General features: G+C 39.0%; 1 protein-coding gene across 3 annotated transcripts in view; it reads right to left on the bottom strand.

The window, feature by feature from the left end:
• The window catches only part of UNC13B (unc-13 homolog B), a 202054-nt gene that overhangs the window by 123706 nt on the left and 54628 nt on the right, over positions 1–23720 (bottom strand). For all 3 annotated transcript variants that reach the window (XM_061132177.1, XM_061132175.1, XM_061132176.1), the window contains exons 6-7: positions 21907–21980; positions 7425–7482 (exon numbers count right to left, since the gene is read on the bottom strand). In XM_061132177.1, coding sequence (XP_060988160.1) covers positions 7425–7482; positions 21907–21980 — 132 coding nt within the window. The remainder of the gene's footprint in view (positions 1–7424; positions 7483–21906; positions 21981–23720) is intronic.

The following is a 23720-nucleotide window of genomic DNA, read 5'->3' as shown; positions in this document are numbered from 1 at the left end:
GACAGAGAGGCCTGGCGTACTGCGGTCCATGGGGTTGCAAAGAGTCGGACACGACTGAACGACTGAACTTAACTGAACTAATAATTAACATAAGCATCACAAATAAAGGGGCAAACTCACATCAGCTCTGTAGTAACCAGAACTAATTATGAAGAAACAATCTGATCAATCCAAATTTTAGGGAATTCTGATTTTTAACTGGATCCTTGTCAGCTGTCCATCAGAATGGCTATGTTGATGTGGAAATAAACAATTTTTGGAGAGAGCAATTGTTGCTGAAGAGAGGTTACACTGTCCCTTCTCCTGTTTCTCCTCTCTGATTTCAAGTGAGAAGAAGTTCTAAGATTCACAAAGAGTGGGGGTGCTTGCAGAAGGGAAGCCAGACAGGTCTACGTGGGTGGAAGAATTGCTGGCCTGAACCCTGTACCTACCTAAGCAGACAACAAGAGGACTGAATAGAGGAGGCAGATCTGGGAGATACAGAAAAGAAGGAAATTGCCTTAGTTTCTCAGACCAAGAATAAGTGAGCTTCCCAAGAGTCAAATAAATTTTGTGGAATATGGTTGGGCCTGCGTGCATGCTAAGTTGCTTAGTCATGTCCAACTCTTTGCAACCATATGGACTGTAGCCTGCCAGACTCCTCTAACCATGCAATTCTCCAGGTAAGAATACTGGAGTGGGTTGCCATGCCCTCTTCCAAGGGATCTTCTCAACGCAGGGATCAAACCCACACCTCTTATGTCTCCTTCATTGGCAGGCGGGTTATTTACTGCTGGTGCTGCCTGGGCCTGAGCTGTCCTAATACTCTCCCCATTCAAAAAGCCTCTATGTGGTAGGATCCCAGCAGCAGCAAGCTAAGTACATCTACTGTTGGAAGAAGTCAGTAGTGTAAGAAAGAGGCTGAACCAAAGCAATCCCTCGCATCCGGGAACTGGACCCTGAAGGGTACAATGAGGTAACTTCTGGAGGGTCACAAATAGACCCCAAAGAGAGCAGGCATTCACCTACCCAAGAGAGGGCAGGAAGAATCAAGCAGTAGCAACCCCACAGACAACGACAACCAACAAAGAGGCTCAAGACCTTTTCGAGGAGGACAGATGTTATTGTTCTTAGAAAACACAAGTATCTTGAGAATCTCAGTGTAAGTCTTATCCGTCCAGGAAGACTGCTCCAAATACTCACAGCATGAGAATAAGACACTGGAGTGACGTGACTGTTCATGCACAGGTATGTCTTTGTGTGACAGCATTCACTGAAATATCCCAGGGTCACCTCCAGTACACAGAAAACATTTGAGACTTCTCTTAATCCTGCTTAAGGGGCTGCATTGGAACCAGAGTCTCACCTGCTACTTCCAGAGGGCCCAGGATTCCTTCTGCAGCATGCACAACTTGTTGGAGAAGAGGAATCTCAGTGAGCAGCCACTGGCCGAGACACAGCACCCAGCCATTCCCTCTCCAGGGTCCTACTGTTCACTAGCACCACCCAAAAAGTACACACAAGGTCCCAAGACATCTACTCTGGTCACCTTCTTTCTCTCCTCTCACTCAAGTCAAGCAAGGCTTCTCTTATTCAGGAAAAGGGAGAGTAAGGTGAATCTCTGCTTCCTCCCATAATATTTATTCAAAACATTTTGAACATTCCCCTCAAATCCTAGGCTTTCAGTTACTAAGGTCAGGAACACCATTTCTTCAGTTCTTGCCTTCCATATCTTTCCCTGAAGTAATGGGAACAAGAACTGACAATAACACAGGGGATAAAAGATATGTGGACATAATGTAATAATCACCCTGTAACATATCTACAGTTACCAAAGGAGAATGAAATATCCTAAGATAAAAGTGAATGCAAAGTGTTATTACTGAATGTTAAACTAACCATCAGAAAAGTCTAGAAAGAAAACATTGGAAAAAAAATATAGTTCACCCCAAAATTTTTAAAGAATCTCATCATTTTTAAGACACAACTGGGGCCAGAGGAAGTTTCATATCAAAGATAAGAAAAAGGGGTTTCTTTAGAGTAGTAGCTCAGTGATTTCTGAAAATATTTTGTGGACATGTCACAGTGACTGCAGAGAACTGACCCTAGCAGAGAAAACAGAAGAGGGACCGTCCACATGAAGAACTCTCAGGACTAGGAAGTCACAGTCACATGATATTACAGCTAAGAGCGCTAGAGGTTATTTAGACCAACGCTCCCATTTAAACATCAAGAAATTGAAAGAGACAATGGAAAGACTTTCAAAATTACTCAAGAGAGAGAGCAGTAAACCAACCTCTAGAACAAGGATCCAGTTATTCCATTCCTCTTGTTAATAACCTTTAACTATTAAAATCAGTACATTGATAAATATTTAGAAAGTGAAAGAAATGCAAAAAGGGATTTAAAAAGTCCCCACATGTCAAAGAGAAGTTTGGTTAGTATTTTAATGTCTCTCTAGGTATTCTCCCCCCTAACTGTATAGATATATTTATAGCAAGTATATTAGCCTGCTCGGACTGCCATAACAAAATACTATAGACTAGGTAGCTTAACAACAGAAATGTATTTTCTCAGTCTCTGGAGGCTGAAAAGTTAGAGATCAGTGTTCTAGCAGAGTTCAGTGAGAACTCTCTCCCCAGCTTATAAATGGCCACCTTCCTGCCATGTATTCTCACATGGCAGAGAGCACAGTTGTCTCTTCTTTTTAAATAGATAACATCCTTGTCAGATTAGGGCTCCGTCTTTATGACCTCATTTAAAGTCATAAATGACTCTCTCAGTACAAACACATTGGGAGTTGGGGCCTTAATATACGAATTTCAGGGGGACAAAATTCAGCTCTAGCATTCTGCCTCTGGTCCTCCAAAATGCACAGTCTTAAAACATGCAAAATGAATTCATTCATTCCAGCATCAATTCTAAAGTCTAAAAACTCATTTAAATATCAACTAAATTAGATATGAGTGAGAATTCAGTTATGATTCACCCTGAGGCAAAATTCCACTCCAGCTGTGAACCTGTGAAACCAAACATGTGCTTCCAAATTACAATGGTGAGGCAGAAGGATAACCTCACTCCACCAGGGAGAGATAGGAAAGAAGCGACAGGTCTCAAGCTAGTCCAAAACCTAGCAAGGCAAATTCCATTAGATCATGAGGCTAGAGAATAATTCTCTTTGGTTCAATGACCCATCCTCCACTGGAGTGGCATGGTCCCTCCCACAGCTCTGCAGAAGGGCCCTGGCCCCATAGCTCTCAGTGGTGACCACCCTCTGAAACAAAAGGAAACATCTCTGTCCCCTGGGCCTGTGCTGACAGTGGCAGCCCTGATATTCTCCAAATCACCTTCCGGGTCACTTTTGCCTTTCCTCAAGAACAATACATGTTTACAGTCAAATAACTCTATGATTGAGTCTTGAATTCAAGAAATCCAACAGCCTTCCTTCATTCCATCCGTCTTTCTCTGTCCCCTTTCGTTGAAATTGGCAATGTCTCTGCTGGTATAATTCCATCTCTATTCCTGGCTTCTGCTGATGGCTGGTTAAGTCCATGAGTCATACCATGATCTCTTTAGTATTTTCTTCAGAACAAGATTTTTTCATTTTTCACAAAATATAGGCTAAGGATAGGCTAAGAATTGCCAAATCTCCAAATTCGAGTTCCTTTTTACTTAACAATTTCATCTTCAATTCAACCCTCTCTTCTGGCATTTTACTATAAGCCATATGGAAGACCCAAGGCATATCTTCATTATTTAGCTTAGAAATCACCTCTGCTAAATCACCCAACTTGATCACTTATAAACTGTACCTTTCACAAAACCCTCAAACAATTTAGCTAAGTTCATTGCCACAAGGATCACCTTTCCTCCAGTTTCCAATAAACCATCCCTCAGTTCCATCTGACACTTCTCCAGAACATCCTCTAATATCCATTTCTCCCAACAGTCCCTGCACAACAACCTTGGTTGCACCTCAAAATTCTTCCAGTCTTTATATCCATTACCCAAATTTCCAAAGCCACCGTCACATTTTGAGGTATTTGTTACTGCAGCACCCCGACTCTCAGTACCAAAACCTATACTAGTCTGCTCAGCTGCCATAACAAAATACCACAGTCTAGGTGGTTTAAACAACAGAAATTTGTACCCCACAGGTTTAAAGTCCAGGAGTCCAAGATCAAGGTGCCCGCTGATGTGGTTCCTGATGAAAGTTCTCTTCCCAGCTTGCAGACGGCCACCTTCTTGCTCCATTCCCCCACAGAAATCTCTAAGGTTATCAGACCTATCAAGTTACAGCCTCATTCTTACATTTTCAGTTAACCTTTCTCAGCTGCTCACAGGCCCTATCTCCAAATACAGTCACACAAGGGGCCAGGGCTTCAACATATGAATTTTAGGGGTATGCAACTTGGGGTGTATAGCAAAAACTCTTAAATTATACATATATACATACCTATGCATATGCACATGCACATACAGAGAGTAAGAGTTTTGTATATTTTAATTTAGTTTCATGAAAATTTCCCTATTATTCAAAGCATAATATTCAAATCTTATGAGTATTAAATTTACTGTTGCTTATTAAGTCATTTTCAAATTTTGCTATTTAAATATTTTGAAATAAACATCTTTCTATATAAATCCTTGTCAGTTTCTTGATTATTTAGGACAAATTTCCAGAAATTCAACTGCTGAGTCAAAGGTTACAGATGTTAAAAACCTCTTGTTACATATTATCAAATGGCTTCCCACAAACCTATACTAGTATATACTGCCATCTGCAGTAGATATTATAATTAGAATAAAAATATTTTTCTAACTGAAAAAAAGCCAGTGTCATAAATGACTAAAAAAGCAAGTTTTTTATTAAAGGAGATTAAAGATTCTGGACAACTGAGTAAAAATGTGCAATTCTTGATTAAACTACACGCTGGTGCAAGGCAGGCCTATGAAAACACTCGGGGGACAATTGGGGAATTCTTAATATTAACTATATATTATATATGATTAATACATACAATCGGTGTTAAATCTCTTGATTCTAACAACGGTATTTTGGTTATGCAAAGTGTTCTCTTAGGAGACACATGCTGATGTGTCATAAAGTCTGATATTTATATTCAAATGATTCAGAAAACACACATGTATATTTTTATGTATGTGCATACACAGACAGAAATGGGAAACATCAGTAGGGAGGAAGAGAAGCAAATTTGGCAAAATGTTAATCACTGAATCTAGTAAAAGGTAAATAGGTAGTCAATGTACTGTTCTCTCAACTTTCCTATAAGTTTAAAATTTTTCCAAATAAAAATATAGAGAGTAGTCAGAAGACAGGGATAGGCTATGCATATAAAACAAATTGGGCTTCCCTGGTGGCTCAGATGGTAAAGAATCCACCTGCAACGCAGGAGACTTGGTTCAATCCCTGGGTTGGAAAGAACCCCTGGAGAAGGCAAGAGATACCCACTCCGGTATTCTGGCCTGGAGAATTCCATGGACAGAGGAGCCTGGCAGGCTACAGTCCATGGGGTCACAAAGAGTCGGACACCACTGAGCAACTTTTCAGTTCACCTAAAATAAATAAGCTGGTAAGCATATTAAAAAAATAAGAGAATTCATAAACACTGATTATTTATATCCTCTTATTTCCTCCTGCCCTCTAAGCATTTGCTCTTTAATCACGTGAACTGCATTTCATCAAATGGAACCAAGAAGGCATGGAAGAGAAAGCTCAATTATTCCATTTCACTTGCATTAGCCATCTTGGAAAAAGACTTAAAAAGATTAAAAACTCAAAATTATCTCATTACAATCAGTTTTGGAAATGACTTAGAGACTTTAATTCACAACTTGGTATTCAATTCAGATTCTTCTTGTCTCCCATGACTCTAAATGTTTGATAAATACTACTTCCCAAATGGGAAAAATGAAAGTAACAAATCATATGTGAAATAGGTGTTACTTAAGTAAAGAAAAAATACTGACCTCTGCCAGTAGTCTCGCTTTTATCAGGAAAGTAAGTAGCCAGTAGAATAGAAGACAACCAATAGATTTATAAACCATGGACAGAGGTTCTTCTTCTCAGAAACAGTATGAAGTAGTATAACATGGTGGTTCAATGCATGGGCTATAGAGTCAGACTGTTTGTATCTGAGTATTTACGTCACCACTTACTAGTTGTGTGATCTGTGGCAAATAACTCAATCTCAGTTTCCTCATCTTAAAAATGAGGAAAACAGTAAAATCTGTCTTAGGGTTGCTGTGAAGATTAAAGAAGTTACTATATTTCAGCTCTTACAGCAGCATCTGGCAGACTGTAAAACCTCAAAATATGCTAGCGGCTACGGGTCTTATTCTTAGCAGCATTACTACAATAACGACTACCACTGTTCCCAGGACGATCAACCCGCCACTGATAAGAGTCTGGCACTGATTCAGCAACACCACAGCAACACGAAAGAAACAACACAGGCACGGCCACCCCCATGGGCTGAAAAAGTGAAAGGGAACTGGTTTCTGGTCAGACCTCTGGTGTCTCCTCCTCAAGCCATTCTGAGAGAAACTGAAAAGATACCAATACACCAACTATGCACAGCTCATTTCAAAAAGGAATCTGTGTGGTCTGGATCAGTTAACCTCAAAGGAAACAACAAATTCTCTCCCTCAGTTGATCATTGATCAGACTTTACCGAGGCTTACGGAGCTCCTCCCAGGTGGCACTAGTGTGTAAAGAACCTGCCTACCAGTGTAGGGAATGCAAGGGACCCAGGTTCGATCCCTGGGTTGGGAAGATCCCCTGGAGGAGGAAATGGCAACCCACTCCAGGATTCTTGCCTGGAGAATTCCATGGACGGAGGAGCCTGGTGGGCTACAGTCCATGGGGTCACAAGGAGTCAGACACAACTGAAGCGACTTAGCCCACACACACACATATTATATTATCAGGTGTTGAGCCAGATGCTAGGAATACAAATTTTGGCCTTTAAAAATGTTGCATTCTTGTCAAATAAATATATATAGATTATAACACATGATGATATATACAGGACACAGGGAGAACAGGGAAGACCTAAACTAGACTGGGGAGAAGAAGGGAACCGCGCAAAGAGTGTTCAGAGGCGGAAACTCTTAAAGGGCAATAATAGATAAATGGGGACAGAAAGGGAAAAATCACCCCTCTAGGGGTAAAAGCTGGTAAATAGAGGGAAAAGAAGCCCCACTGCCCTACCTACAGCCACACAAAACCAAAAGAGCTCTTCTTAAAGCTAACGGGGAGATAGCCATTGGGAGGAGGAGTCTGAATAAGGTGTATTTCTGGAATATCTTCTGTTTATACATACCATATCTCTCCAACCTCCCCAACTCAAAATAAGCCACATTTGGAGAACTGACGGAAAGCTGTGATTAAGAAGAGATTCAGAGACAAGTTTCTCACTTACAGCACTGGGCGGCAGCAGCAGGCAATCGCTTCCTCTGGCTTTCTTCTTGACTAGAATACTAGGGGGAGAAAGGAGAAAAAACGAGACAAAACACAGTAAGAGGCCCAAGCAAAGAGCAAGGGGGAAAGAAAACAAACAAAATATAGCTACCTATAAAAAGCTTTAGCATTTGACTGGAGTCAGATTTCTTATCAAACAGAAGCAGATCATTCTGCTGTTGATTTTCCTCTGTGATCCTGACATACAGGCCGGACTATCAGATATGGCACTGGCCCAGTGTGACAAGCTAAACCAGGAGAGCAGAAAGTCGGCTCTGATCAAGGTCAGCTGGGCACCATTCTAGCTCTGCCAGGCAGTGGTGGAAGGCTTTAGTCTTAGAAGATTTAGAGGACTTAGAAAACTCAGATAATGTATAGATTTCCCCATCTGGGTGATGGAACTGAAAACCTCTCTGAGACTTGAGTTTTCTCCACTGTTAAAAAGGAAAAAAAAAAAAAGTGGTTCTTTCCTCACAAGATCCCGTGGGAAGTGAAATCACTTACGTAAGCATGCCATACAACATCTGGTATTTACTAGTCTCCTTCCCAGTTATACTCTAACCTCCCCAACACAACTCACCACTATCACCACAAAAAAACAGACCACTGAAGCCATAGAAAGAAAGTTCCGTAAAAGGAAGCCAAATTAAGTTCATGTACTGAAGATGGGCAAGATTTAGGAAGGCAAAGCAAAAAAGCATAAACAAATTAACACAGGTACAGAGAGTCTGGCAGGCAACATGGGTTTGGTTCAGAGCCCATTGGAGGACTGGAAAAATGTGAGTCCACATAGTTCAGAAACTCATAAAGGTAAGTTGGAAACGTGAGTTTTCATCCTGACTCTGCCATTTATTAATAGACTGTAGATTCTGGGCAAGACAGAGCTTCTCGAACACTGAAGGTGTCATCCATTCAACAGGTATTTCTTGAGTGTCTATTATGTGTAAGGCCTTGTTCCAGGCACTGGGGGAACAGAAATCACGGTAAGGAGTTCAGACGTTACTCTAGTCTGTTGAGAAGCTCTGTGAAGTTTTAAACACCAGAGACAGATGACTTGATTAGGCTCTAAAAATCACTCTGGCTGCCGTGTGAGAAGAACTGTAGGGAAACACAGGGGAAATAAGACTAGTTATTGGAATCATTCAGATGAAAGTTGATTAGTGGCTTACACATGAATGTTAGTGCTGAAGGGCATTTCAAGTGGTTGGATACAAAACACAAAACACTTTTCGTATATAAACATACTCTTCTATATAAAGTACTTTACAAGCAACAAACTGCAATACGAATACCAGAGGCAGACAATGCTACTACTACCTCCATTACAGTAAGGAGCAGAAGTCAAGCACAGTTTAAGCAATATAATAGTACTAGAAAACTGTCAATCATAAAAAAGTTCAAAACTTCCCTTTAGGAAGTTGGCCTCCAGCCAAGCAACCCACTCCACAAGTAACAAAGGGACTTGATTATAATAATTATATAAATAATGATAATTTTTATAGATAGTACACAGACATGGTAGTGAGGAAATCATAAAACTTTAAGCATTAAACTAGAAGATTCAGACTTAATAGATGAAGCAGATATTTCCAGAAGACATGTTTAATGAATCTCTTTAAGTTCCAAGCAGAAAGCTAAAGACCACCTACAATCTAATTAATAATATTAAAAGATCTAACGAAAAAAAATCCATAATATTTATCCACAGAAAATATGAGTATTATAAGTAAGGAAAATTACAGGCCAATCTCCTTTATGGAAATGGATGCAAAAATCCTACATTATCAAACAAAATCATATGATAGTCATTATATATGTTAATATTTCCATGTGACTATGTATGTATATGTATGCATATGTAAGAATGCTGACATATAAACAATGTATCATGACCAAAAGGACTTTAAAGGATAGTTCAATATCACCACATAAAGAGATTAAAGGAGAAAAACTATATGATCTAACAATGCAGAAAAAATCTTGATAAAACCCCTTACTTTTTCATGATAAAATACCTTAGAAAATAAGATTTTCCTTAATCTGATAAAGGGTATCCATCAAAATTTATAGCAAGTATCATACTTCAAGACTCATGAAGTATTCTCTTTACAGTCAGGAAAAAGACAAGGTTTCCCCACTTTCTCTCTTAAAAATTACACAGGGTGTTTTACACAATGACATTTTTAAAATAAGAGGTCATCAAAAACAAGGAATGTCTGAAAAAATATTGCAGCCAAGAGTAGGCTAAGGAGACGTGACACTTAACCGTAACACAGTGTCGTACGGGGTAAGGGTACTGAAAACCACATGAGAGAAAAGTCTTAAAAATGTTTTTAAAACTAAGGATTTTTAGTTAATAAAATAAATATAAATATAAAATATTAACTTTTAGTTAATAATAAACATATCAATAAGGGCCCATTAACAAAGCTAGTGGAGGTGATGGAATTCCAGTTGAGCTATTTCAAATCCTGAAAGATGATGCTGTGAAAGTGCTGCACTCAATATGCCAGCAAATTTGGAAAACTCAGCAGTGGCCACAGGACTGGAAAAGGTCAGTTTTCATTCCAATCCCAAAGAAAGACAAAGCCAAAGAATACTCAAACTACCGCACAACTGCACTCATCTCACACGCTAACAAAGTAATGCTCAAAATTCTCCAAGCCAGGCTTCAGCAATACGTGAACCGTGAACTTCCAGATGTTCAAGCTGGTTTTAGAAAAGGCAGAGGAACCAGAGACCAAATTGCCAACATCCGCTGGATCATCAAAAAAGCAAGAGAGTTCCAGAAAAACATCTATTTCTGCTTTATTGACTATTTTAAAGCCTTTGACTGTGTGGATCACAATAAACTGTGGAAAATTCTTCAAGAGATGGGAATAGCAGACCACCTGACCTGCCTCTTGAGAAATCTATATGCAGGTCAGGAAGCAACAGTTAAAACTGGACATGGATATCCACTAGCTTTTGGCATATGAGTAAAATCAATTTCCCAGTCCTCTCCAGGATACTTTCCCTTTCGTTGTAATCCAGATTTTGCTAGCTTTTCAGTCTTTGGGGTTTTTTTCTGACAAACCTCACACCGTTTGATGATGTTCTTTAGAGTTTTCATTACATTTTTACCTTCAAACAAACGAGAAGCCATCTGGTAAGTACTTTCTACACCCAAATGAAAACTCTGATGTAAACCCTTAAGAATTTTCCACTGAGCATTTTCAGGAATTATTAATCGTCCATCCTCGGACTGTAGCCATCCTTTATCAGTAATCTTTGCTCCTCTTTTTTCATATCTTTCTAATTCTTCCTCAGTATATTGTGGTTTTTCCTGTTCCACAGGACCTGTCCAGATCAAAGGCGTCTGTAGGGAGGGGGTTTCGTAAAGTGCCGCTTTTTTGGCTTGAGAGTCAGCTAACAGGTTACTGGCAGCTACTTTACTCCCATCCCTGCTGTGCCCTTTGCAATGCATAACCGCTACTTCTTTAGGACAATAGATAGCAATTAAAAGTCTCTCGATCTCTCTGAAATGCTTAATAGGTTCTCCTGTTGCTGTTTTAAACTGTCTTTCTTTCCATATTGCAGCATGAGCATGTAAAGTCAAATAAGCATACTTAGAATCAGTGTAAATATTCACCCGTTGCCCTTTGCTTAACTCTAGAGCTCGGGTCAGAGCCACAAGCTCCGCTAACTGAGCACTGGTTCCCTGGGGGAGAGATTTTGCTTCTAAAACCTGTTCAGCAATCACCACAGCATAACCTGCTTTACACTTTCCATCCCGAACAAAAGAACTGCCGTCTGTAAATATTTCCATGGCAGGATTGTCTAATGGGGTATCCATTAGATCCTCCCGAGCTGCATAGTTTAAAGTTAGGAATTGGGAACAATCGTGATCAGGTGTTTCATTTTCCTTCTCAGGAAGGAAAGTAGCAGGATTTAAATTTCCACAAACTTTAAGCTTAGTTACTGGTCCTTCTAACAACAGTGACTGATATTTAAGAGGCCTACTGTCTGTCATCCATATATTAACCTTAGAATTCAAGATTCCACTCACATCATGAGAAGTCAGTACAGTAAGGTTTCGTCCATTATTTTTAAAGCTTCAGGTGCTAAGAAAAAAAAAACTGGACATGGAACAACAGACTGGTTGCAAATAGGAAAAGAAGTACGCCAAGGCTGTATATTGTCACCCTGTTTATTTAACTTATATGCAGAGTACATCATGAGAAATGCTGGGCTGGAGGAAGCACAAGCTTCAATCAAGATGGCCGGGAGAAATATCAATAACCTCAGATATGCAGATGACACCACCCTTATGGCAGAAAGAAAAGAAGAACTAAAGAGCTTCTTGATGAAAATGAAAGGGGAGAGTGAAAAAGTTGGCTTAAAGCTCAACATTCAGAAAACTAAGACCATGGCATCTGGTCCCATCACTTCATGGGAAATAGATGGGGAAACAGTGGAAACAGTGTCAGACTTTATTTTTCTGGGCTCCAAAATCACTGCAGATGGTGACTGCAGCCATGAAATTAAAAGACGCTTACTCCTTGGAAGGAAAGTTATAACCAACCTAGACAGCATATTAAAAAGCAGAGACATTACTTTGTCCACAAAGGTCCGTCTAGTCAAGGCTATGGTTTTTCCAGTGGTCATGTATGGATGTGAGAGTTGGACTATAAAGAAAGCTGAGTGCCGAAGAATTGATGTTTTTGAACTGTGGTGTTGGAGAAGACTCTTGAGAGTGCCTTGGACTGCAAGGAGATCCAACCAGTCCATCCTAAAGGAGATCAGTCCTGAGTGTTCATTGGAAGGACTGATGTTGAAGCTGAAACTCCAATACTTTGGCCACCTGATGTGAAGACCTGACTCATCTGAAAAGACCCTGATGCTGGGAAAGATTGAAGGAGGGACAAGAAGGGGATGAGAGAGGACAAGATGGTTGGATGGCACCACCAACTCGATGGAGATGAGTTTGGGTGAACTCCGGGAGTTGGTGATGGACAGGGAAGCCTGGAGTGCTGCAGTCCATGGGGCTGCAAAGAGTCGGACATAACTGAGTGGCTGAACTGAACTGAATTGTAATAAATGTACCAGACTAATGTAAGATGTTACTAATAAGGAAAACTAGAGGGAGGGGGCGGATAAGAGGTGATATTGAAACCCTCTCTACCAACTGCTTAATATTTTTGTAAATGTACAACTATTATAAAAAATAAATTGTTAATAAAAATAAATGTACAAAAAATTTCACTTAAAAAATAAGACATAAGGATGGGAAAGAAAAAAACTTACTATTCAAAAATACAAAAACTAAAACACCCCAAGGAATTTCTAAACTAGTAGAATTACGAGTTGGTAAATAAGATGAATGCTAAAAAAAAAAAGACTGAACAGCATTGCCCTATATAGATAGCGATAAACTACTAGAAAATGTAATTTTAAAATATACCATTCACTATTACTAGGAATAAACTTAACAAAAGAAGCGTAAAACTGCATGGAGAGGCTTCCCTGGTGACTCTGGTGGTCTCTGTGGTAACGAATCTGCCTGACAATGCAGGAGACACCGATCTGGGAAGATTCCACAGCCACAGAGGAACTAAGCCCGAGCACCCCAACTAGTGAGTCTGTGCTCAAGAGTCCAGGAGCTGCAACTTCTGAGCCCATTCACCGACAGCCTGTGCTCCATAAGAGAAGCCACTGCAAGAAGAAGCCCACACACCACAACTAGAGAGTAGCCCCTTCTAAGCAATGAAGACCCAGAACAGACAAAAATAAATAAATAACTTAAAAGAACCCTGTATGGAGAAAATGGGTTTTTCTCCTACAGCATTTCTGATCTTCTGAAGTTTAACTGTATTTATTATACTTCCTGCTTATTGTCTGTCTCCTCCTAGTTGATCCAAGAGGACACTGGTCTTTGTTTTAACTGGCAAATGTCACCAATAAACAGACAAATGTGATTTCCGGTTCAAGATGGCAGAGTAGAAAAGACGTGTGCTCATCTCCTCCTGCAAGAGCACCAAAATCACAACTAGCTGTTGAACAACCATCGAAAGGAGGACACTGGAACCTACCAGAAAAAGAGAGCCCACGTTCAAAGACAAAGAAGAAGGTGCAGCAAGACAGAAGGAGGGGCACAACATGATAAAATCAAATCCCACACCCACTGGGCGAGCGCCCCACAAGCTGGAGAGCAGTAATACCAAAGAAGTTCTCCCACTGTTGTGAAGGCTCGGAACCCCGTATCAGGCTCCTCTGCCTGGGGACCCAACAAAGGGACTGGGAATCCCCAGGGACTCCGACCTTGAAGGCCAGTGGGATGTGATTATAAGACTTCCACAGGACTGGGGAAACAGAAGCTCCAGTCTTGAAAGGCGCAGACAAAACCTTCGCACACCAAGACTCAGAGGAAAGGAGCAGTGACTCCATAGGAAACTGAACCAAAGCTACCTGCTAGTGTTGGAGGGTCTCCTGTGGAGGAGTGGGTTGGCAGGGGCTCACCAAGGGATGGGGTAACTGGCAGCAGCTGTCTGGGAAGGTCCCCTTTGGCATAAACCCTCTTGGAGGTCACCATTAACCCAACCACAGAGTCCATAGACACGAGTGTGTGTGTGTGTTAGTTGCTCCATTGTGCCCGACTCTTTGCGACCCCAAGGACTGCAGCCCACCAGGCTCCTCCGTCCATGGGATTTTCCAGGCAAGGATACTGGAGTGGGTTGCCATTTCCTTCTCCAGCAGACCTTCCTGACCCAGGGATCATATCCGGGTCTCCTGCACTGCAGACAGACTCATTACCATCTGAGCTATGAGGGAAACCCATAGACATGAGGGCTGAGGCCAAAAAATTAATAGGGAAGAAGAGCAACCCCACCCATCAGCAGATAATTGGATTAAAGCTTTACAGAGTAAGGCCCTGCCCACCAGAGCAAGACCCAGTTTTTCCCACCACCAGTCTCTCCCACCAAGAAGCTTACAGATTAGCTTCCTCCATCAGAGGGCAGGCAGAAGGAAGAAGAACCACGATTCAACAGTGGCTAAAACCAAAACCATACCACAGAAAGTTAATCAGCATGAAAAAGCAGAAAGTTACGTCCCAGATGAAAGGACAAGATAAAACACCAGAAAAACAACTAAATGAAATGGAGATTGGCAACCTTCAAAAAAAAAAATTCAGAATAATGATAGTGAGTATGATTCAGGATCTTGGAAAAAGAATAGAGGCAAAGATTGAGAACATGCAAGAAATGCTTACCAAAGACTTAGAAGAACTAAAGAATAAACAAGCAGAGATAAATAATACATTAGAAGGAATCCATAGCAGAATAACTGAGACAGAAGGACGGACAAATGATCTGGAGGACAAAATGGTGGAAATCACTGCCGCAGAACAGAATATAGAAAAAAGAATGAAAAGAAATGAAGACAGACTAGGAGACCTCTGGGACAACGTTTAATGCACCAATATTCACATTATAGATGTCCCAGAAGAAGAGAGAGAAAGGACCTGAGAAAATATTTGAAGAGAGATAATAGCTGAAAACTTCCCTAACATGGGAAAGGAAATAATCAACAAAGTCCAGGAAGCACAGACAGTCCCAGTCAGGATAAATCCAACGAGGAGCACACCAAGACACGCAGTAATCAAACTGACAACAGTTAAAGACAGAGATAAAATACTAAAAACAACAAGGGAAGAACAACAAATAACAAGGGAATTCTCATCAGGCGATCAGGTGATTTCTCGACAGAAACTCTACAAGCCAGGAGGGAATGGCATGATATATTTAGTGATGAAAAGGAAGAAAATACAACCAAGAATACTCGACCCAGCGAGACTCTCGTTCAGATTTGATGGGGAAATCAAAAGCTTTCCAGACAAGCAAGTTAACAGAATTCAGCACCACCAAACCAGCTTTACAACAAATGCTTTCTCTAGTCAGAAAACAAGAGAAGGAAAAGCCTTACCTACAGAAAATAAATCTCAAAACATTTTTTTAAAAATTAAGAAAACCATAATAGGATCATACACACCAATAATTACCTTAAATGTAAATAGATTAAATTAAAGACACATACTGGCTGAGCAGAAGAAAACATGTACATGTATGCACTTCCACTTACCACATCACTCTGCTTGACCCCCCAAATTGTATGTAATTATCTTATATTGTTAGGTTAATCATGTTTCCATACGGCTTGCAACTGTAATTATCTTTTATTTTTTGTCTGGCTATTGATTGTTAAAACAGATAAATATCTTGTGCTATTGTGATCATGTAACTATCACCCACTTAATACCATTGTACTATGACTGGTCAACAGAAAAATTAAAGAACTCTATGTCACCAAAATTACTGCTTAACAGAAAAATCTGTAATCACTTCTTAAATTTCATGTGCATATCAGAATTAACTTAGAATTTTCTGAAAAATACAAATGTCTAGGTACTGCTTTTTTTTTTTTTCTGTCAGAGCTCTGGATATGTTTCTAATGAGCAGCCATGTTTAAAAGCAATGGACTTAATGAGGATCTTTTACTTTTATCTAGTTTGTTTCACAATTTCTATTTCATATTCAGTGCTCCCATTTCATTTAGTTTATGTTCTCCAATTTCTCCATCTCTTCACTTTTTTTTGGATGTTCTTTCTCAAGCCTTTATCAAGCAGACTAGAAAAGCTTTTGTATACATATATATAATATTTATAATATATATATTTTAGAAAACATTAATTTTTGCCTAAGTAAAAAACGTATGACATTTTGATTCCACTTGTAGGAACAGAATGCTAGATTTCTAATTTAAAAAATAAATATGCAACAAGCAACAAAAGTTTACTGTATAGCACAGGAACTATAATCAATATCTTATCATAACTTATAATGGAAAATAATTTCAAAAATATGTGTATATGTATAACTGAATCACACACACAAAAAAAGAATTCTACTTTTTGAAATTTTGTAATGTCTATCTTTTTGCCAGTTTTTCTAAATGTCCTATGGACATCTAATAACAACGTATGAGATACAAAATTTTAAATATATTTTTGTAGGATACGGTTAATATAAATTAATTAAATATAAATCTATTATATTTAAATTATTAATGGCATCATTCAAGATGCTCCTGTTCTTATCTTTTCTGCACTTGATAAAATATTCTAGAGAAACGTAAATATGTCTTATGATTATATAGTTTTTCTTTTCTGTTTCTTCTGATTTTTGCTTTATGTATGTTTCTTTGCTGTTAAGGGGTCTAATGGTTTATGATGTCTATCTTCTTTGTGAATTGTACCTTTTATCTTTAAAAATATTCACCTTTGTTCTATTTAAAATAGATAAATATATTTTTTTAAAAAGTCAAGACAGAGAAATGCAAATTTAAATGATAAAGCTCTAAACCCATTAGGTTAGCAAAAATTTAAACTCTGACAATAACAAGTGTTAGTAAAAATATAGAGAAGCAGGAAAACTAGAATATAAATTGGCACAATTACTTTAGAAGACAATTTAGCAACATCTAGTAATGTTGCATAGAGCACATGCCACAACAGAGCTATTCCATTTCCAGGTATATACCCAGAGAATCTCCCATACATAAGCATAGAGAAACAGGCTCAGAGATGTTTACTGAAGCATGCATTTATAATAGTGAAAACCTAATTTTCCATGAGTAGAAACAGTAATAAACAGTGACACATTTAAGCTCAAGTGGTAGATTCCAAGGTCAGTCTTGACCCAAGAGGCTGCTGTGTATGGGAACTGTTGCACACCATAGGGGAAAAAATATAAGATTTGACATTGTGTTTTTAAAATGATTTTGCAGTGAGTGTGACCAAATTTTGATAATCACTGAATCTTGGAGATAAGTGTACAGGTTTCATTTTACTAGTCCTTCAGCTTTTATATTTCTGTTTAAAACTTTTTCATGATAAATATAGAAAAAAGAAACCAAGAAGATTTCACTGATCAAAGATGAGACAAGTTTAGTATCAAAAAGAGCAAAGACTGCAATGGGTTGAAACACAAACATGTAAAAACTCATAAATTGATAATGATATGCCATTAGAAAAAGGAAAACAACACACAGGTCACCTTGAGCAGCTGCTTACGCAACAGCCCATTAATTTGAAAACCGCTAAAGGGGGTGTTTTTCTTACACATACTTTATTTCAAGTGAACAGAATAGCAGGTGAGAGAAAGCTCTGTTTTATAGACAAATCATAGCCAGTAAATGTTGAAGAGGTGATATAATTGTAAAAACATCGCTGTGCAACCCTAATAAAATAGTCATTATTACTTGTGGCTAAAACCATTAGGTAAAAGGCTGGGGGGATCACTTTATCACAGATGAAATAGGCTGATACCAAGATGAATCCACTGTTTAATTCTACCATCACCAAAACTGAGTCAAGACACAATCTGCCTTCAAAACAAACCAAAAAACAACATCAATCTAAATCTCCATCTAATCCTCAAACTACTAGATAAAAGTTTTTCAGTTTAAAAAAAATAAGAGGGATAGAGAAACATGGTAAATAAGACCTCGGGGACATAATCAGCCAAATCCAGAATGTGTGGAATTCTATAAAACAAAGGAGAGAAGAGGAAACCAATTCTAGAATAAAAATGGTTTAAGAAACATAGTAACCAAATACATACAATTTGCCTGGATCCTGAATTGAATACACCTACTGTGAAAAGACATCTTTGAGATACTAATGGAAAACTGAACTCAGACTAGTAAGAAATAATGGTTAAATTCAATGTGTTAAAGGCACTGCAATTATTTTTTAAGGCATTATCTGTTAAAGATATATACTTCAGAGAAGATGATGTCTGGGATTTATTTTAAAATAATCCAGCAAAAGAGGGAAGTTATTTCTATATATTTTTCATGTTCAAGACTTTTGATAATTTTAAAAAAGCCTTTAAATAAACTAATAATCACAATGAGACACCACTTTTAACCACTAGAAAGGCTGTTCAAAAAGACGGATAAATGTTGGCAAAGATATGAAGAAAATAGACCCCTTATAAAGTCCTGGTGGGAATGTAAACTGGTATAGCTACTTTGTAAAACAATCTGGATGTTTCTAAAACTGTTAACTATAAGTTACCATCTTTTCCAGCAATTTTATTCCCAGGTATACACTCATGAGAATTAAAAGTGTATGTCCAAACAAAAACTTACACCTGAATGTTCACAGAAGCATTATCCATATTAATAGAAAGATGGAAACAACTCAAGTGTTCATTAACTGACAAATGGATAAATAAAACAGTACATAACTATAGAGGGGAACACTATTTGGCATTGGAAGAGAACAGAGTACTGTTAAATGCCACAAGATAGAAGAAACCTTGAAAATACGTCAAGTAAAGGAAGACAGTCACAAAGGATCAGATATCGTATAATTCCATTTATATGAATATCTATTATAAGCCAATGTACACAGACAGAAAGTAGATTAGCAGTTACCTAGGTCTGAGAAGGATACTCCCGGGATTAGAGTATAATAGCTAAGGGCACAGGGCTTCTTACAGGGCAATGAAAATGCTCTAAAATTGTGATAAATGTACAACGCTGAATATACTAAAAGCTACTAAATGTGTGAACTATATGCTATGTGAACTGTATTTCAATAAAACTTGAAAAAGAACAGGGAGGCCTAGGAACGAATGAAGAAAATAAACTTAGCGCAATATACTAGAATAGAAACAGAAAGCAAAAAACTCAAGAGTTGAAACTATAGACCAAGAACCATCATTTTTAGAACTTGGAAAATTCTACAATTGTGTATCCTACATTTTAGGTTTTTGTTTTTGTTTTTTTTTAATTGTTTTAACCCATTCATCTGATTCTACATAAAGTAAAGCTTGTAAAATAAAAAATACAATGCATCTCTTTACTAGGAAAACAAAGATCAAAGTTTGGAAAGCTGTATACCACTCCACAGGCAGGGTTTGGGAAAAGAGAAATACAAAGGGTAAGGTGAATATAAAGATGGAGTGGATTTTGGCATTTACCAAGGCAGACTGAAGCTTTTGATGAAGAAAAGTTAGGGTGCTGGCTTGGATACAAGAAAGGTTATGCAGCTTTAATAACAGAAAGCCTACTAAAGGTTTAGATAAAGTAAGGAAAAAGCCTGAAAAGAGTAGTTCATACTTGTCCCACTTCTTCATCTTTGAGTCAACTCATTGTGGGTTGAATTGTGTCCTTCAGAAAGGTATTTTGTGGGGACGTCTGTGGTGGTCCAGTGGCTAAGACTCCGCACTCCCAATGCAGAGGCCCTGAGTTCGAGCCCTGGTCAGGGAACTAGATCCCACATGCAGCAACTAAGACTTGACACAATCAAATAAATATTTTTAAAAAAGAAAAAAAGATATGTTGTGAACTCCTAAGCCTCAGTACTTACGAATGCAACCTTATTTGGAAATAGACTCCCTGTAAATGTAACCGAGTTAATCCAATGACTGGTATCCCCAGAAAATGAAAGGAAATTTGAATACAGACACAAAAAGAGAGAACGTTTTGTTAGGACAGGCAGACAAAACAGGAAGGCATGTGACAATGGAGACAGAGACTGAAATAATGTGTCTGACAAGCAAAGGAACAGCAAAGGCTGCTGGGAAGCACCAGAAACTAGAAGAGAAGCACGGAGCAGCTTCTTCCCAAAGCCTCCAGAAGACATTGATCCCACCAAAACTGATGTCAGAATTTCAGCCTCCAGAACTGAGTGAGAGAATATATTTCTGTCATTGTAAGTCACTGAGGATGTGCTACTTTGTTTTGGCAGCCCTGGGAAACCAACATACTCATCAAATCACGCTTGGTGATATTTCACACTGTCAAGAATTTCTGCCTTAAAACTCTTTTCCTTTGTTCTGAAAATCTTTTTCTGGTTCTCCGGAGGAAGGCATGGCATCTCACTCCAGTACTCCTGCCTGGAAAATCCCATGGACAGAGGAGCCTGGTGGGCCGTGGTCCATAGGGTCGCAAAGAGTCAGACAACCGAAGTGACTTAGCATGCACTCTCTTTTAGGCGGCTCTTCCTCAGACTTCTTTGTTTCGCAAGATTCTATCTTTGAGGTTTCCCAAAGTTTTGTCTCTGTTCTTCAACACTCGCTCTACCTGCTTTACCTGAGCGTGTGCTTCTCTTCTTATGACTTCAACTGCTACAAATACGTTAATAAATCCAAACTCTATGCCTGACCTCATCCAACCCTGAGCTTCAGATTCTGTCAGGAGGTTGCTTTCCAGTCATTTCCACAAAGATATACCCTCGCATTCCAAATTCTAAAGGAAATCAACCCTGAATAGTCATTGGAAGGACTGATGCTGAAGCTGAAGTGCCAATACTTTGGCCACCTGATGTGAAGAACTGCCTCATTGGAAAAGACCCTGATGCTGGGAAAGATTGAGGGCAGGAGGAGAAGCGGGCAACAGAGGATGAGATGGTTGCATGGCATCACCGACTCAATGGACATGAGTTTGAGCAAGCTCTAGGAGATGGTGAAGGACAGGGAAGCCTGGCATACTACAGTGCATGGGGTCACAGAGTCAGACTCAACTTAAAGACTCAACGACAACTCCAAATTCTACCTCTGTCTAATCAGACAAATGCTCTAACAGCCCAGCATGTCCTAAGTAAAAAACTTACCTTTTCCCTCTACTACCACCAACAAAACATTCCCCCTTCCTAATGGCCCAGATTGGGCTGACTGTGTTCTATTCTGTGCACCAACCTCATCTCTGGAAATAAGTTAGGACAGCGGAACTAAGCAATGCGGTAGTCTAAACAACAGCACATAAATAAGGATACATATCCAAAAATCTGGGAATGAGCAGGAAAAAAGCCTTCTGCCCATCTCTGTTCCAAGAGGACAGATTCCCTAGTATAAGCTTGCTCCTCAACAGTCTAGAGTCACACTAGTCCCAATTCAGCCACTTCTGGGGGACAATGGGAAGAAAAGAAAAAATGGACAGATCTTTCCAATAACAGGCAATATTCTAGTTACCTTTTTTTCTTTAATACAGTTTAAATTCTTTCATTCTTCAGCATGTTCCCAAGTCACTTCCTTAAAGTGTCCTATACAGACACTCTTCACATTATAAGTTTCCCTGGTGGCTCAGCTGGTAAAGAGCCTGCAATGCAGGAGACCCCGGTTCAATTCCTGGGTTGGGAAGATCCCCTGGAGAAGGGAAAGGCTACCCACTCCAGTATTCTGGGGCTTCCCTGGTGGCTCAGCTGGTAAAGAATCTGCCTGCAATGCAGGAGACCCTGGTTCGATTGCTGTGTCGGGAAGATCCGCTGGAGAAGGGATAGGCTACCCACTCCGGTATTCTGGCCTGGAGAATTCTGTGGACTGTAGAGTCCATGGGGTCACAAAGAGTTGGACACGACAGAGCAACTTCCACTCTCACATTGTAAAAACAGTTCCTACCTCATTGTCAGGTCCCAAGGCATTGATTTGCTCCAATTTGTAGGTCCAATATCTAGCTTCCTCTTCTGGGATATCTATCACAAAAAAAGAAGAAGCCATATTACCAGGGTAATAATTTAATCATAGGTAGATAATACTTTATTAAATGATCCTAGTTAGAAGGGTGGTAGTGACAGACTAATTTTACATGTTCTTGCTATGAACATTATCTTGAATCTTCACAAAAACTGAAATAATATATCATTATTCCCATTGGATCAGAAGACTTAAAATCATGAATATGTCAGTAAGTCCCAGAGCAATTATAGATTCAACACAGTCACTATTAAAAATCCCAGTTTTTTTGCAGAAATATAAATGTTCATAGCAACATTATTCACAATAGTTAAAATGTGGAAGCAACCCTAGTATCCATCAATGAATGAATAGATAAGCAAAATGTGATATACACATACTAGGAAATATTATTCAGTCTTAAAAAGTAAGGAAATTCTGATACATGCTACAACATAGGTGAACCTTGAGGATACTAGGCTAAGTGAAATAAACCAGTTACACACAAAAAAGCCAAATGCTGTATGATTCCACTTATAGAAGGTACTTAGAGTAGTCAAAATCAGAGACAGAAAGAAGAATGGCAGTTGCCAGGGGCTAGGGGCAGAGGAGAATGGGGAGTTACTGTTTAATGGGTAGAGAGCTTTAGTTTTGCAAGATGAAATGAGCTATGGATATGACTATGGATAGTGGTGACAGTTGCACAGAGCTATGAATGTATTCACACCGCTGAACTGTATATTTTAAATGGCTGAGGTGCTTGATTTTATGTTATGTGTATTCTACCACAACAAAAAAAAAAGCAAAGAAAAATGATATACATAGCCTTTTTCTATATATTTAAGATTGAATGTAACAACTTCTAAAAAAATGAAACATCTTTTAAAAACATCAAATATCCATATATTCAGCACAAAAGAGAACCCAGTCTGAGACAAAATATGGATCAGGTCAGCTCTGGTGACATTTAAACAGGTAGACTTTCTAGCAGTCCACAAGAAGGAATCAAACACAGCCCTTTCTCCTTTGTCCTTCCTAGGCAAAATTTCACCTCCTTCCCCTCAAACTGCTTACTCTGCAGTAGCTGGTGACACTATTTCAAAGTCTGACAATAAAACCTTTGAGTAATTTACTAATTTGTTCTGCACTCCCCATCCATAAAGTGGTGTGCTCTGCATGTGTTGAAAGGAAGAGAGGCGGGAGGCAGAGCGGCTGCGCTGTAGTCTGTACGCTCTGATGGAGCAATTCACCAAGATACACACACAGCTAAGGAGAGCACAGCAAAGGACAGTGGATGCGTTAGAATACGTGCTATTTGTATTTTCAAAGGAGATGGGACTTAAATATATGCTTATAGATGCAAAGACTGACCCTGGAAAGACCCACAAGTATTAACTGTGGTAGCCTATAACGAAGAAAGATAAATGATTTGTGAGGGAGACCTAATTTTTACTGGGTAGTTTTTAAACCATGGTGCTTGTATTACTGCCTCACTGCTCAAAATAGTTTTAAGAAGGAAAAATACAGAGCTACAAGGATGGTTATTGCAGTACTATTTAATAGCACAAACTTAGAACAATCAAAGTACCCAACAAGAGGAGTGGTTAAATATATATTAGTTTAAATTAAAAGCCCAGGCTCTGGAGCCAAATCATTTCAAAGTTAACTTTACCACTTACTACCCAAATGATCTCAGGCAAAAGATACTTTGTGCCTCTGTTTCCTCATCTCTAAAATGGAACTAATAGTTGGGTCTACCT

Source organism: Dama dama, chromosome 29, assembly GCF_033118175.1.
Source record: "Dama dama isolate Ldn47 chromosome 29, ASM3311817v1, whole genome shotgun sequence".
Taxonomy (NCBI): Eukaryota; Metazoa; Chordata; class Mammalia; order Artiodactyla; family Cervidae; genus Dama; species Dama dama.
The sequence above is the reverse complement of the archived record's forward strand: the minus strand, read 5'-3'. Positions and strand labels throughout refer to the sequence as shown.